The sequence below is a fragment of the Ranitomeya variabilis genome, chromosome 1 (assembly GCF_051348905.1).
Source record: "Ranitomeya variabilis isolate aRanVar5 chromosome 1, aRanVar5.hap1, whole genome shotgun sequence".
Lineage (NCBI taxonomy): Eukaryota > Metazoa > Chordata > Amphibia > Anura > Dendrobatidae > Ranitomeya > Ranitomeya variabilis.
In genome coordinates this window covers 303995351-304011861 of record NC_135232.1, presented here as the reverse complement: position 1 = coordinate 304011861, position 16511 = coordinate 303995351, and the positions used below count along the sequence as shown (strand labels likewise).

The following is a 16511-nucleotide window of genomic DNA, read 5'->3' as shown; positions in this document are numbered from 1 at the left end:
CAGAGTCCACCCCGACGCGTGTTTCGGAGCACTGGGCTCCCTGAGGAAGGAGCCCAGTGCTCCGAAACACGCGTCGGGGTGGACTCTGGACCTCTCACTGCATCATCACCAGATAGTTACTGAATATTTAATACATTTTCACTTTTTATGGGATTTTTGGACTGCATTTTGTGAGGTTCTTTAATTAACAGTGACTGATTGCAGGTGTACTAATGTCAATTAACAGTGACATATACCTGAACTACCCACATTTATTTGTTATGCAATGTTGGTATACCTGTGCAAGATTTGTGCCCTAATATTTTATGTACTGCTGTAATACCGTAATTTCCCCCCGGGATCAATAAAGTGTATCGTATTAACAGAAATAAACACTTGAAATCCATCACTCTGATTGTAATAACTATCTAACATATAAAGCTGAATGTGTGTGTGTGTGTGTGTGTGTGTGTGTGTGTGTGTGTGTGTGTGTGTGTGTGTGTGTGTGTGTGTGTGTGTGTGTGTGTGTGTGTGTGTGTGTGTGTGTGTGTGTGTGTATGTATGTATGTATGTATGTATGGGATTGGCATCTGAACCGTTGCAGCTACAGCCACAAAATTTTGCACAGTCACACGTCTGGACCCCGAGAGCGTCATAGGCTATGTTGTGAGGTGAAATTTTAACCCCGCGCGTTCCAATTCACCAAACAATTTTGCCCCTATCTACATAATGGGGAAAAAATGAAAGGAAAAGTGTTGGAGGCAAACTAACAGCTGCCAGATGTGAACAAGGGGGACTTAAAGAATGAGAGCGATGGCGCCAAAGAGTATATACTGTACAGTTGCTAAGGTGGGGCCCCGACATGGGATAATCACCACACCACCACGGGGATATGAACACACACACAAAATGCGCCACACACTACCACGTGCTCGAACACATATATCACCCTCAGCACACATTTCACCACACATACACCAACCTCGCCACATAAAAGTCGAAACACAAAAGTCGCCGCTCAAAACTCGCCACGCGCAAAACTCTCCACATGCAAAACTCGCCACACGTGCAAAACTCACCTCATGGAAAACTCGCCACACGCAAAACTTGCACACGCAGAAAAATTGCCACATGCACAAAAGTTGCAACACATGCAAAAGTTGCCTCACACAAAACTTGCACATACTCAAAAAGCACCACACAAAACTCGCCACGCGCAAAACTCGCCATGCGCAAAACTTGCTGCACACAACTTGCTACACTAACCTGTCACATGCAACTCGACACAAAGTCGCTACATGCATGTCGCCACGCGCAACTCAACACACACAACTTGACACACGAAACTCGCCCTAAAACACACACAAGTCTGGTATTATCCTTCAAAAATAAAAATCTGATTAATAAGCAGACAAACTACAAGAGCAACAAATGTACCATATAGGAATCCGGCAGCTGTCAGTCACATGACCAGTCTATTATGTGTATATGTGAGCTAATATATACTGCCAGGGGGTGGGCTTACTGTTGGCTGGGGATTTATCAGGCTGCCAATTTAGCTTACAAATACTGTGGTAAAAATACTGACCAAATAACGTGTGAACGAGGGCTAATACAGGAGGAGATGACATACAGATATATACTATATACAGGAGGAGATGACACACAGGTATATACTATTTACAGGGGAGATGACACACAGGTATATACTATATACAGGAGAGATGACACAGGTATATACTATATAGAGGAGATGACATACATGTACATACTACATACAGGAGGAGATGACATACAGGTATATGCTATGTATAGGAGGAGATGACATACAGGTATATACTATATATAGGTGAGATGACACACAGGTATATACTATATACAGGAGATTACATACAGGTATATCTAATATATAAAGCTGAATGTGTGTATGTATGTATGTATGTGTGTATGTCCAGGATTGGCATCTGCACCGTCGCAGCTACAGCCACAAAATTTTGCACAGTCACACGTCTGGACCCCGAGAGCGTCATAGGCTATGTTGTGAGGTGAAATTTTAACCCCGCGCGTTCCAATTCACCAAACAATTTTGCCCCTATCTACATAATGGGGAAAAAGTGAAGGGAAAAGTGTTGGAGGAAAATTGACAGCTGCCAGATGTGAACAATGGGGACTTAAAGAATGAGAGCGATGGCGCCAAAGAGTATATACCGTACAGTTGCTAAGGTGGGGCCCCGACATGGGATACTCACCACACACGGGGATATGAACACAAACACAAAATGCGCCACACACTACCACGTGCTTGAACACATATACGACCCTGAGCACACATTTCACCACACACACACACCAACCTCGCCACATAAAAGTCGAAACACAAAAGTCACCACTCAAAACTCGCCACGCGCAAAACTCGCCGTGCACAAGTCTTGCTGCACACAACTTGCTACACTAACCTGTCACATGCAACTCGACACACAAAATGTTGCTACACGCATGTCACCACACAAAACTCATCTCACAAAAGTCGCTACATGCATGTCGCCACATGCAACTCAACACACACAACTTGACACATGAAACTCGCCCTAAAACACACACAAGTCTGGTATTATCCTTCAAAAATAAAAATCTGATTTAATAAGCTGACAAGATAACTACAAGAGCAACAAATGTACCATATAGGAAATACGGCAGCTGTCAGTCACATGACCTGTCTATTATGTGTATGTGTGAGCTAATATATACTGCCAGGGGGGAGGGCTTCCTGTTGGCTGGGGATTTATCAGGCTGCCAATAGCAACCAATCACAGCTAAGCTTCTATTTTGCTATTTTTGTTAATTAATCTGAGCTCTGATTGGTTAATATAGGCAACAAAGACATTCTCAGTATAACAAAGCTAATATATGTTGTGAAATGCTTCTATTAGCTTAGTTTTTGCCTTTTAATAATTACATTTCTATCTATTTGTTTTGTGGTTTTTGCGTGCAGAATAAATTTTTGTTAACACATTCTATTTTGCTAACAGCAGTCATTAACCCGGGCGAAGCCGGGTAGTACAGCTAGTATAAAATATGAGTTTTACTTTTTGTATTGAAGAACGGAAATAACTTTTTGATGATATTCTAATTTTGTGAGAAGCACAGTATATCTATCTATCTGGTATATATACACACACACACACACAATTTACGTTATGGGTTGAAATTTGCAACGTAAGAACAATTTTTTTTTTTTTTTTTTTATTCACTTAAAGCACCACTCCAGTATTGTTGTTTTTCAACGCTGGAATGGCACTTTAAATGTAAGCCCCCTGCCCCTGTTCTTATACTCACATTAAGGCAGCTTTACCTTTTACCGACAACCGCACCGGTCCCACAGTGTCATCTTGTGCCCGGAACGTCTGACAGACAAGAGCTCAATGCAAGTCTACGAGAGCCAAAACGAAGAACTCAGATGTTTTGTGAAGTGACCTCCGGCGTGCTCCATGAAACACTAGAACTGCCGGCAGGTCACTTTTCGACAGAGACAGACGCTGAAAGGAGGCGGCGGCAGGTGAGTGAGAGACAGGGGGCAGTGGATTTATATTTAAAAGCACCACTCCAGCAGTGCAATAAACAAAAAAAAAAAAAAATGTAAAACATGTTTTACTACAAATAGTAAAAAAAAACCTTGTAAATGTCAATGAAAGAAAGGACAGAATTTTTGTATAAATTGGGATACCAACTTTTCTAAGGGGTTGCCAAAGTTAAAAAAGTTGCCCAAAGGCAGTAATATTGCTAAGATTAGGAAACTGGGCATATATACACACATTTAATCTTCTGTGCTATTTTGTTTCTATGGGCTGCAGTGGTGACTTAAGAGTACAGGCTTTGACTGTGGCAGCCTATCACTGGCCTCACTCATAGGCTGTACATCGCTAATGTAAGTGATTGGCTTCAGCGGTTACATGGGGTATATGGCTACGGCAAAAGTAAACAAAAGACCAGCAGAGAGAATCTAGATGAGAGAGTACATCTTGTATCAGCAGTATTGCTTCATCTGGGCAGTTTTTTCATTAACTTAGACAAGCCCTTTAACAATTTGGATGGTCTATTAAAGGGCCACTGTCACCCCCCTCCAGCCGTTATAAACTAAAAGAGCCACCTTGTGCAGCAGTAATGCTGCAGTCTAACAAGGTGGCTCTTTTAGTTTTTGATTCAGTTATTCCCTCAATAAAGCGTTTTAAAATTTGTACAAAATAACCTGTCCTTAGACCTGGAGGCGGTCCGAAGCTTCCTCGGTGAATCTCCCAACGGCCGTCACTCTTCTCTTCTGGGGATGTGGTCGCCGCCCCCTGAGAGCTGTTTCTTCTTAAATCCGGCGCCTGCGCTGTGCGTGCCTGCCTGGGGCAGGCGCAGTCTTCATTGTCCGTCATAGGTCAGATCCAGGGTGCCGACTGCGCCTGTGCGGGCAGTGCGGCAACCCTGTTGCTGAATCCCCGCCCCGCACTGTGTTATTCATTATGCACAGTGCGGGGCTGGGGTTCCTGGGCATGCGCACTGCGCTGTTCAGACGCTCCCCCGGTCCCCCGCCTTCCAGCGTTGCCGTAATATACAGGTTTCCTTGCCAGCGTTTGAAATGAAGCAGCCGCAAATAACGCTGGAAGGCGGAGGAGCTGGGGGAGAGTCTGAGCTGGGGGAATAACTGAATCAAAAACTAAAAAAGCCACCTTGTTAGACTGCAGCATTACTGCTGCACAAGGTGGCTCTTTTAGTTTATAACGGCTGGAGGGGGTGACAGTGGCCCTTTAAGATCTTCACTATACCTATATGTATACACTAGGTGTTTCCAGCCAGCTAACGCTCGGCACTCTCATTGCTATCTAATTAACGCTGCTGGTGATTAAACTAAAGTAAATAATGACAACATTCAATAGCGCTTACCTATGTGGTAAATTAACGTGTGGTAATGTGGTGGGGGGGCGGGATTGTGTGTGGTAATGTGGTGGGGCGGGATTGTGTGTGGTAATGGGGTGGGGGGGCGGGATTGTGTGTGGTAATGGGGTGGGGGGGCGGGATTGTGTGTGGTAATGGGGCGGGGGGGCAGAGCTACCGTGCAGGGGGAGGGATTAGCGAGTAATCACGATGCTATACATATACATTATATATATATATATATCTATATCTATTCAGAATTACCTTAAACCAGGTCACAAGACAAAGAGGATCACAACTATTATGGCTGAGTTGCTAATACCAGAAGTCATGGACAAGGGCGGCGCTGTTTCTACATGTTATCACATTTACATAAAACTAGCTGTAGTACCTGGCTTCGCCCGGGTTAATAACTGCTGTTAGCAAAATAGAATGTGTTAACAAAAATTTATTCTGCACAAAAAAAACACAAAACAAATAGATAGAAATGTAATTAAAAGGCAAAAACTAAGCTAAGGCTGGGTTCACATTACGTTTTGGCGTCCGTTAGACGGACTACGTTACACAACGGTGTAACGTAGTCTGTTTAACACCGCCATTGACTCTGTCGTGCGCTAGGGATGTGCCGTCATTGAGTGATGGACCCTGAGACGCGGGCTACAGCGTTTCCAGGTCCGTCACTGGCAGATGCTCTATCTGCGCTAGCGTGCTGCCATACCGGCACTTGCGTTTACAGCAGCCCGTTACCGTATGTGTTGAATGGGCTGCTGTAAACGTAATGTGAACCCAGCTTAATAGAAGCATTTCACAACATATATTTCAACACCAGAGATATTCCACACAGATTTAACTAAATTGGCCAAGTAATGTGAAGTAATCTTCTACTACTTATTCGAGAGCCTTTTGATAAACGACATTCTTAGTTTTTCCTTCAGGTGCAAAGACGAACAGATTTTTGGCTGTTCCAACTCTTGAACAGGCCACAGAAAGTTGACCATGAGAAAAGCTTGGAGATTGTAAATCGATTCCAACTACTTTCGAGGACTGTCCCTGAGCCTTGTTGATGGACATAGCAAATGACAGTCGAACAGGAAACTGGAGGCGTTTAAAATCAAAAGGCAAATTAGATGGAATGAGAGCAATTGTTGGAATGAAAACATCTTTGTGGCACATCCTGTCTAAATAGTTGCCTCAATTACATGTGGAAACAGGTTCTTAATCAAGAGTCTTGTTCCATTACACAGTTTTGGTGGATCCAAATTTCTGAATAGCAGAATAGGTGCTCCAGGTTTTAGAAAGATGTTGTGAGGAGGAAGTCCTTGTGGCTCCAAGGAATTGAGGATCTCCGTTGGATAAAATAATGCTTGAGCAGGGTCTAATACTGTATCCACTGACTTGTAGGTTGTGCACACACCTGGAAGGAGATTTAGAATTTGAAGATTGACAGCGTTGTTGACGCTGTCATTTTTGGGAGCTAGAATAGCCCTTTCACACAGCCAGACAGAATTTTTGAAGTGGAGTTGAATGTTTGGAAAAACCTTTGCTTTCAACTCCTTAATTGAAGTCACAATGCAACAAAAGTTGATTGGGAAGGTGATCTGTCCAGTGGTTGAGCCAACTGAGTGGTAAACCTGTCCTTGAACTTTAAATGTCGGTATAAAAATCCTGTTGTAAACAGTTCTTTTGTTGCACCAAATGATGACATTTGGAAGGAGTTGTACTTCCTGATGTTGTCCAAGAAATGCTTTGATATTGTACTGGCACCTGTCATCAGAAACTTTAGGGGATCTGGTGGGGGACAGGAGAGGTGGAAGATTTATCTTGCCATTTGCACAGTATAAACCTGGAGGTTCATCTTTCCATTTCAGGGCACTGCAGTACATGCAGACCACATCCATTTTTCCTATCTGAACTTTATGATTATGCTGATAGTTTGTCTGACTGGTAACAAAAGGCAGCATGTTTCAAATCTCCAACCATTTCCTGTGCCCTGGTGGGAGAAATAGCTCTTCTCTTATCTGCAAGCCTCACTTCCCTCTGCTCAGAAAGTTCATTGGCCCTTGAGGAAGCAGCTCTTGTTTTCGCGTGTTTTGCACGTGGTGAGTTTTATGTGTGGTGCGTTTTGAGTATGTGCAAGTTTTGTGTGAGGCAACTTTTGCATGTGTTGCAACTTTTGTGCATGTGGCAATTTTGCCGCATGTTCAAGTTTTGCGTGTGGGGAGTTTTCCATGAGGTGAGTTTTGCACGTGTGGCGAGTTTTGTGTGAGCCTAGTTTTGCATGTGGCGAATTTTGCGCGTGGTGAGTTTTGAGTGGCGACTTTTGAGTTTCGACTTATGTGGCGAGGTTGGTGTATGTGTGGTGAAATGTGTGCGGAGGGTGGTATACGTGTTCAAGCATGTGGTAGTGTGTGGCGCATTTTGTGTGTGTGTTCATATCCCCATGTGTGGCGAGTATTCCATGTCGGGGCCCCACCTTAGCAACTGTACGGTATATACTCGTTGGCGCCATCGCTCGCATTCTTTAAGTCCCCCTTGTTCACATCTGGCAGCTGTCAATTTGCCTCCAACACTTTTCCCCCTATTATGTAGATAGGGGCAAAATTGTTTGGCGAATTGGAATGCGCAGGGGTTAAAATTTCACCTCACAACATAGCCTATGACGCTCTCGGGGTCCAGACGTGTGGCTGTGCAAAATTTTGTGGCTGTAGCTGCGACGGTGCAGATGCCAATCCCGGACATACACACATACACACACACACCTTTATATATTAGATAGTAATATTTAGTGGAAATACATCAAGGTATTAACATGAAGAGTTAATGAATGTTTAACCGCAAATTAAAGAATCACATAAATGCACTATTACACCCAATTATAACATTTCTGTAAAGAGATTATGACATTTGTGTAATTTCACTGCTTTCATGAGCGGTGGATAAGTAGAACACAGGATCCCTGTTTGTCAAAGAGAAAGGACAGAAAAGGTGGGGAAATGGCAATGTTGCATTAACCTTAATGTACAAATAAGCCAACAGTGTGCGACAGTAAGCTGTAAATAACCAGTGCTTAGAAGGCCAGGGATCAGAGCAGCATGCACTTCCTACATGGGACTGATCAGCTATGCAGAGCAGTGATGACAGAGGCAGGGCTGCTCCCAGTGCTGCCTCCTCCCAGCCCAGCTCTCCAGCACTCCCTGAGCCCACACAGTAAATGTTACCATATAAGGCCATGGATGATTTGAACCCTGACAATCCCTGCTTCCTGCACAGCTTGCTCATTGGCTGAATTGTCTCCTGCCATGATGACAGCAGGGTGTGTGCATTGTAGGCATCCACACAGCAGCATGCTTTGTTAACTCTTTACCTCCAGGGAAACATGGTAAAGGCACTCTGCTTTTCTAGCACTGTAGAATAGGAATCTTGTCATGCATTTTCTGTAGCCACACTAGGATTGAAATGTGGAGTAGGAATCACAAAGTTACATGGATCCAAGGTTTTCTTGTTTCCCGTTTGAATTGCACTTGATTACACACTGTACATCCCTAAATAAACTAGTAATGAAAACAGATGGCAACTAGGAAAGCAGGAGCTAGTAAGCACATAATGGGGCACGGTCAGGCTGCAGTCCTTGGTAGAGATATAGTGGCACTGTTCTACAAAATAGAAAATCTCCAAAGAGTAAAAATATAGAAGCAAGCAAATAGTTAAAATCCATTCTTTGAATTATTTCTGCAGGACTCATGTACACAGCAGGATTCATCCATGTGCCCCGCTATGGCGCCTCTATGAAGTGTGGCGTCCCCCCACAACCTGGGACAAAGGGGCCACATTGTAAACACTTAACTTGTGCTTTGTGGCTGCTCGAAAATCTTCTACGTGATAGATAGAGGCATGTTTTGGGACTAGGCCCCTGTGTAGCTATATATAATGGCAGAATAGGAGGGGTTGTTCCAACTCCGGTGGGGCACACCAGCTGGCCATGCGCCACTATCTTCATTGTGGGAGAAGTGGAACAGTGGTTGTCTCGCAGTGGTGAGATTGTGTGGCCTCTTCTGGAGTAGCAGTGTAGAGAGGGACCCTCTTCTCCCTATAACTGGGAGACCTGGCAATGCAACCAACATCTGACATTTATGGCATAATTAGTTGATGTGCTAATAATATTCTAAGCTGTAATACACTTTAGGATTATTTCACTCCTTCAAATTTGACCCATCAGAACATAAAAGGTTGTTCAACTTTATCTTAAAGGGCTATTACCAGCTCTGTCATTCATGGGCAAGAAGGGAATAACTGCTTCCAAGTGTCGGCCATCAGAGATGATGCAAGAATAACAGCAGAGCTGTGCTATACTATTTCTGTAAAATTCATAGAAAATTAGGTACAGTGAAAGCTTAGGAGAGCTAGGCAGTTTTGACCACCAGGGAATTGCGTGTATAGCATTGTTCGCTTTGCTATGGCATTTCTGTAACTCCCATTCCTTTCCATGTAAGTTATGCATGTCTCTGGTGGCAGTCATTTCAATTACGGCCCTAAAAGGCTGACATGGGAATAACCTTTTAAGAGTTGAAAAGGATTAGGAGAGCCAATGAATTTTATTGGGGGAAAAAAAAAAAAAAAAAAGTAGTGACACCTGTATACAGGTTGTGTAAAGCATTACATCTGTCCCATTTACGTCAATGGACCTGAGCTGCAATACATGGCACAATTCTTGGGCAGTTTGGCATTTTTAGAAGACAGCATTCTTTCTGAACCTGCACAACCTATATACACTGCTCAAAAAAAAAAAAAAAAAGGGAACACTAAAATCCCACATCCTAGATATCACTGAATGAAATATTCCAGTTGTAAATCTTTATTCATTACATTTTGGAGTGTGTTGAGAACAATAAAACCTAAAAATGATCAACGTAAATCACAACTAATATCCCACGGAGGTCTGGAGTTGGAATGGTGCTCAAAATCAAAGTGGAAAATGAAGTTACAGGCTGATCCAACTTCAGAGGAAATGCCTCAAGACAAGGAAATGATGCTCAGTAGTGCATGTGGCCTCCACGAGCCTATATGACCTCCCTACAACACCTGCTCATGCTCCTGATGAGGCGGCGGATGGTCTCCTGAGGAATCTCCTCCCAGACCTGGACTAAAGCATCCGCCAATTCCAGGACAGTCTGGGGTGCAACGTGATGTTGGTGGATGGTGCGAGACATGATTTCCCAGATGTGTTCAATCGGATTATGGGGAACGGGCGGGCCAGTCCATAGCTTCAATGCCTTCATCTTGCCACATGAGGTCTGGCATTGTCCTGCATTAAGAGGAACCCAGCACATGGCCTCACAAGAGGTCTGAGGATCTCATCTCGGTACCTAATGACAGTCAGGCTACTTCTGGCGAGCACATGGAGGCCTGTGCGGCCCTCCAAAGAAATGCCACCCCACACCATACTGAACCACTGCCAAGCCGGTCATGCTGACGGATGTTACAGGCAGCAGATCACTCTCCACGGTGTCTCCAGACTCCTCTGACACATGTAATCAGGGTGAACCTGCTTTCATCTGTGAAGAGCACAGGGCGCCAGTGGCGAATTTGCCAATCTTGGTGTTCTGTGGCAAATACCAAGCGTCCTGCACAGTGTTGGGCTGTGAGCACAACCCCCATCTGTGGACATCAGGCACTCAGACCATCCTCATGGAGCCCGTTTCTAACAGTTTGTGCAGACACATGCACATTTGTGGCCTGCTGGAGGTCATTTTGCAGTTCTCTGGCAGTGCTCCTCCTGTTCCTCCTTGCACAAAGGCTGAGGTAGCGGTCCTGCTGCTTAGTTGTTGCCCTCCTACGGCCCCCTCCACGTCTCCTAGTGCAGAGGTCCCCAACCCCCTGTTCAGCGGTCACGTGGGACCGCTCATTAGAGAAATTAATAGGCTGCTCCACCTCCCATAGGGGCGGAGCCGCCTATTCATTTCTCTAATCAGCGGTGCCGGTGACCGCTGACAGAGGAAGAGGCTGCGGCACCCGGAGACCAGCTGTCCGGGGGAACGAGCGGGACGCCGGGAGCAGGTAAGTATCGCATATTCACCTATCCTCGTTCCACACGCCGGGCGCTGTCTCCATCTTCCCAGCGTCTCTCCGCACTGACTGTGCAGGTCAGAGGGCGCGATGACGCATATAGTGTGCGCGGCGCCCTCTGCCTGATCAGTCAGTGCAGAGAGACGCCGGGAAGATGGCGCCGAGGAGCTGCAAGCAAGAGAGGTGAGTATGTGTTTTATTATTTTTATTGCAGCAGCAGCACAGCTATGGGGCAATAATGGACGGTGCAGAGCACTATATGGCACAGCTATGGGGCAGTAATGGTGCAGAGCACTATATGGCACAGCTATGGGGCAATAATGGTGCAGAGCACTATATGGCACAGCTATGGGGCAATAATGGTGAAGAGCACTATATGGCACAGCTATGGGGCAATAATGGTGAAGAGCACTATATGGCACAGCTATGGGGCAATAATGGTGCAGAGCACTATATGGCACAGCTATGGGGCAATAATGGTGCAGAGCACTGTATGGCACAGCTATGGGGCAATAATGGTGCAGAGCACTGTATGGCACAGCTATGGGGCAATAATGGTGCAGAGCACTATATGGCACAGCTATGGGGCAATAATGGTGCAGAGCACTGTATGGCACAGCTATGGGGCAATAATGGTGCAGAGCACTGTATGGCACAGCTATGGGGCAATAATGGTGCAGAGCACTATACGGCACAGCTATGGGGCAATAATGAATGGTGCAGAGCACTACATGGCACAGCTATGGGGCAATAATGAACGGTGCAGAGCACTGTATAGCACAGCTATGGGGCAATAATGGTGCAGAGCACTATACGGCACAGCTATGGGGCAATAATGGTGCAGAGCACTGTATGGCACAGCTATGGGGCAATAATGGTGCAGAGCACTATATGGCACAGCTATGGGGCAATTATGAACGGTGCAGAGCACTATATGGCACAGCTATGGGGCAATTATGAACGGTGCAGAGCACTGTATGGCACAGCTATGGGGCAATAATAAACGGTGCAGAGCACTGTATGGCACAGCTATGGGGCAATAATAAACGGTGCAGAGCACTGTATGGCACAGCTATGGGGCAATAATGGTGCAGAGCACTATATGGCACAGCTATGGGGCAATAATGGTGCAGAGCACCAGGGAAACAAGCATGGTGCTCCCACTCATTCTGAACCTATGGTAAGTTGAATCACATTCTCATTATAAATGTCATAATTATATGATAAGTATGCACTAAGCTCCATCCCTCCATAACCCCACCCCCATATGACCAAAGCCCCGCCCCTGCCCCACCCCCACCGGGCCATGGAAAACTGGTCTTGCTTCAAGCCGGTCCCTGGTGCAAAAAAGGTTGGGGACCTCTGTCCTAGTGTACTGGCCTGTTTCCTGGTAGCGCCTCTGGACACTACGCTGACAGACACAGCAAACCTTCTTGCCACAGCTCGCATTGATGTGCCATCCTGGATGAGCTGCACTACCTGAGCCACTTGTGTGGGTTGTAGAGGCCGTCTCTTGCTACCACGAGTGTGAAAGCACAACCAACATTCAAAAGTGACCAAAACATCAACCAGAAAGCATTGGTATTGAGATGTGGTCTGTGGTACCCACCTGCAGAATCACTCCTTTATTGAGTGTGTCTTGATAATTGCCAATAATTTCCATCTGTTGTCAATTTCACATGCTGTTGTGTAAACGGAATAGATTGTCAAACAGTGTTGCTTCCTAAGTGGACAGTTTGATTTCACAAAAGTTTGATTTACTTGGAGTTATATTCCGTTGTTTAAGTGTTCCCTTTATGAGCAGTGTAGAATAGAAACCAAACCATAGCACTGTGGTGGATCCACTATATGACCAAGCCAATACGCAAGTTACAGACCAAATTAACCTCTATGCAGCGGTTTTGTCCGACACTTGTGGCGCGGTTGTGAACAGCAGAGGCTCACTGGCGTACATCAATATACAATAACAGGTTATGTGCTCAGTATTATAAGAATCTGTACTATAGCAATGTGAAGACATGAAAGGGTATTTCTTGCTGAGAATAGCAGGGATTTATTGTGCCAGAATATTTTGCTAGGATGACAAAAATTGTAACATCCAAGTTAGAATTTAATAAAAACAAAAGTGTGTGATAGAATATCAGCAGTTCTCCTTTCAATGAATCTGCAAAGCTATACTTACATGCCATAGCAATGGCAGTTTGCTGTGCCAGCAATTCCACTTCTATATTTTCCTTTCCGTGCACATATCCTGTTTTCTATATAAAGATGAGGCAGGAAATGTTTTACCCCAACACAATACAGCAAGAACTCAATTACCGTATATAACCTTCCAGGAAATCTAGGGGCAACATGCAGATGGCAAGGGGACAAGGATCAATAAAAAGGGCTGTGGAGACCCAGCGGCTTTGATAGTCAAAAGGGAATTTATATTTCCCTCATTTATGTAGGCAATTTTTAGATTGAGCATTTAGTGAAAATACATTCTGTATTGGGGGAAAAAAAAAAAAAAAAAAAGTGGAAACACCTATATTGCAATTACATAATCGGACTACAAATTGGCTACCAATTGTATGTGCATGTAACCATTTTTCACCCTTTACAAATGATGAAACACATTTTCATTAGTTGATTACATGCAAATAATGTTAATTTATAGGAGATGATAATCACGCAATTGATGTAAAATAGATGTAACTAATCATTTTGACACGGCACAGAATGTCTGCACTATTCTACGTCCCCTTACAGGTATGGCCATATGCGATATTAGCCACTATACCAACACACTCCGCTTTTCTAAGAATCAGACTTTAGTGATGGTGTACCTTTAAGTCACCAACTAGGAAGCAGGGAGGATAACATTCCCAGTGCTGTGGTAATATCAGGGCAGGGCTGAATCAACAAGCCCAGGAGGCACAACTGTGCTATGTGCCTGTGCTACACGCCATATCGAAAGGACTCCTGGGAAAAGAGCTAAAAGCTCGTCCTGCACATTATTGATTTGTGATCCAACTCCAGAAGGCCATCATCTAACTTCTTTAGTTTTATGGATTACATGTGTGATTTGGGAAGGGGGGGAGGGGGGGGGGGTAATATTAGAAACTAGGTTGGCTCATCTTATCACTCCTCTCTCTCTCTCTCCCCATCTAAACCTTGGCATAAGTGTATTCCATAACTACGACAACCTAAATTCTATGGGTGCATGAAATCCCATGTGTTCCAGAAATAGGCAAGTCAATGACAGCTTTAATGGAGGTTTAAGGGTATGAGCCCTCGATCAGTAATTGCTGCGGGTTTGGCATTGCGTATTTATGCAGCGTCCAAACTGCAGTGCTCATCTGTGGCAGCATAGTGGATGCAATTTCTAGAAATCCCATGTCCACGATGTGTCCACTATCGCCTGCGGATCACCAGCAGAGACTGACATGCAGTGCATCTTTCAAGACTGCAGCATGCCAAGTTCTCTTGCAGAAACACTAGTCTACGCACAGTTCAGTGAACACACGCGGAGTTACCTGTGTCCAATAGACAGCAGCGCTTCGGGCACAGCGAACATGCATCACTTTTGGACACTGTTAGTTCCAGTTCATGTGCACCCAGACAGGAAGAGGCTGTCAAGGCATAACCTTCTGCCCATGCACTGTGAAGGTCTCCCAAAAATCAGTACGCTTACACAACACATGATAGATATAGATATATATATTATATATATATTTTTTTTTTTTCTTACCTTCCGACGTTGCACTTTTAAATAGTTTATTCCATGTTTTTCCGCTGCGGAAACGCTTAAAAGACGCTTACATAAAGCATCCCATTTTATGGCAGTCCGCAATTGTTGTGCCCATGCTGCGTTTTTTCCCGCTGCGGAAACGCAACATGCTCATTAATTTTGCGGAAAAGCTACAATTTTGCTGCTATAGAATTGTATTTGGACGTATGAAAAAAAACAAACAAACAAAAAAAAAAAAACAATGCTTGAAAAACACAAGCGGATTTCCTGACAGGGGAGTCTGGTATTGATGAGGAAAATTCTGCATACATTCTGCAACGTGGGCACATAGCCTTATCCGACTCTTGTAAAGCCATGGAAGTCAATCAAGGAAGAGGGAGTAGGCAGAGATAAATGGAAAACAAGTAGGCGGAAAGGTGTACTGAAATGCTTGGCCAGGTAAAAAAGGTCCACAGAGCATATATGCTTTGTTTGAACAGTCATTTAAAAAGGCTCAAAAAACACTGTACGTATAAACAAGTCATTTTACAATAGAAATAAGTGCAAGAATGCTGACATTTTGGTAAGGGGAAATAAACCCATCCTGCCAAACAAAGAAGCTCATTGTCAGACAAGGTTACACACATCAAAGCACACAAAAGGTGAGGTCTTCAAAGTTTATGTGCAGGAGTTTAAGACAAGCGCACTATTAAGCCAATCCAGCCAAAATAAAAGATTTCTCGTTAAGGCGTATGAAGGTTCTTCTGTTCATATAAAAAGAAACTGTATAAACCAAGAAAAACAACTAAATGCATCTTCTCCACAGATGACCACATGGGCTAGTAGCCCGAATGCTGCAACTGTAAAGATCATACACAGACTGAAGGCCACCAAACCCGCCAGAATCTGGCGATAGTCTAGTGCAGAGGTCTCAAACTGCATTCCTCAAGGGCCACAAACAGGTCATGTTTTCCGGATTTCCTGGTATTGCACAGGTGATCATTTTACCACCTGCACACATAATGATTACAGCACCTTGTGCAATGAGAAGGAAATCTTGAAAACACGCATGGTTTGCGGCCCTAGAGGAATGCAGTTTGAGACCCTAGTGTATATGGGGGGACCAAGGATTCCTGTGCATGGAGGAGTCGGAACAGATAGAGGTCACTCAAACGATTATTCAGCCGACATCCATCTAAAGAGCATGCAGGTCTTAATTTAAATACAAGTAAAAAAGACTGGTATGATTGTTAGACCTGCTTCCACGTACACATCAGAACTCATGTGCCATCACTAGTTCAAAAGTGCCATTATAGTCACAAAAACTTTTAATGTTCAATAGTCCTCTGATCGTATTTTGGAATTGGTGGCGGCACAACAGACAAGCGGTGATGTAATATTAATCACCTATTTGTTTTTGTTACTAGATTTTCTGTTAAGACAATTTGGCCTAAAATAAGTTCTGATATCACTTACTGTAAGCATATAACTCAAATTGGAAGCAACAAGCATGCATCCTAGGGTGAAAAAACACAGCTACAAATTGGAAACGCAAAAAGTTCCTTTAAATTACCTTTTGTAATGGCAGCACCAGGAAAGCTCCACCACCGCTGGCTTCTATTATTATGGCAACGAATTTGGGGTTAACAGCACAGAAGGAGCTATCCCAGGTAACACGGGAAACTCTGATGTCATCGTAGCACTGATCGTTCTTCACAGCCTGCCCAAAGACATGCCGGAATTTACTTTGTCGAACCACACGCCTCATCGCTTCTGTAAACGGACAAAAAAGGGAAATAATGATGTCAGTATATATACAATGCATACACAACTTGGGGAT

At 44.2% G+C, this 16511-nt stretch overlaps 1 protein-coding gene across 2 annotated transcripts in view; it reads right to left on the bottom strand.

The window, feature by feature from the left end:
• CORO1C (coronin 1C) overlaps positions 1–16511 on the bottom strand; it is a 116996-nt gene that overhangs the window by 61066 nt on the left and 39419 nt on the right. For both annotated transcript variants that reach the window (XM_077296176.1, XM_077296186.1), the window contains exon 2: positions 16245–16444. In XM_077296176.1, the coding sequence (XP_077152291.1) occupies positions 16245–16444 (200 nt within the window). The remainder of the gene's footprint in view (positions 1–16244; positions 16445–16511) is intronic.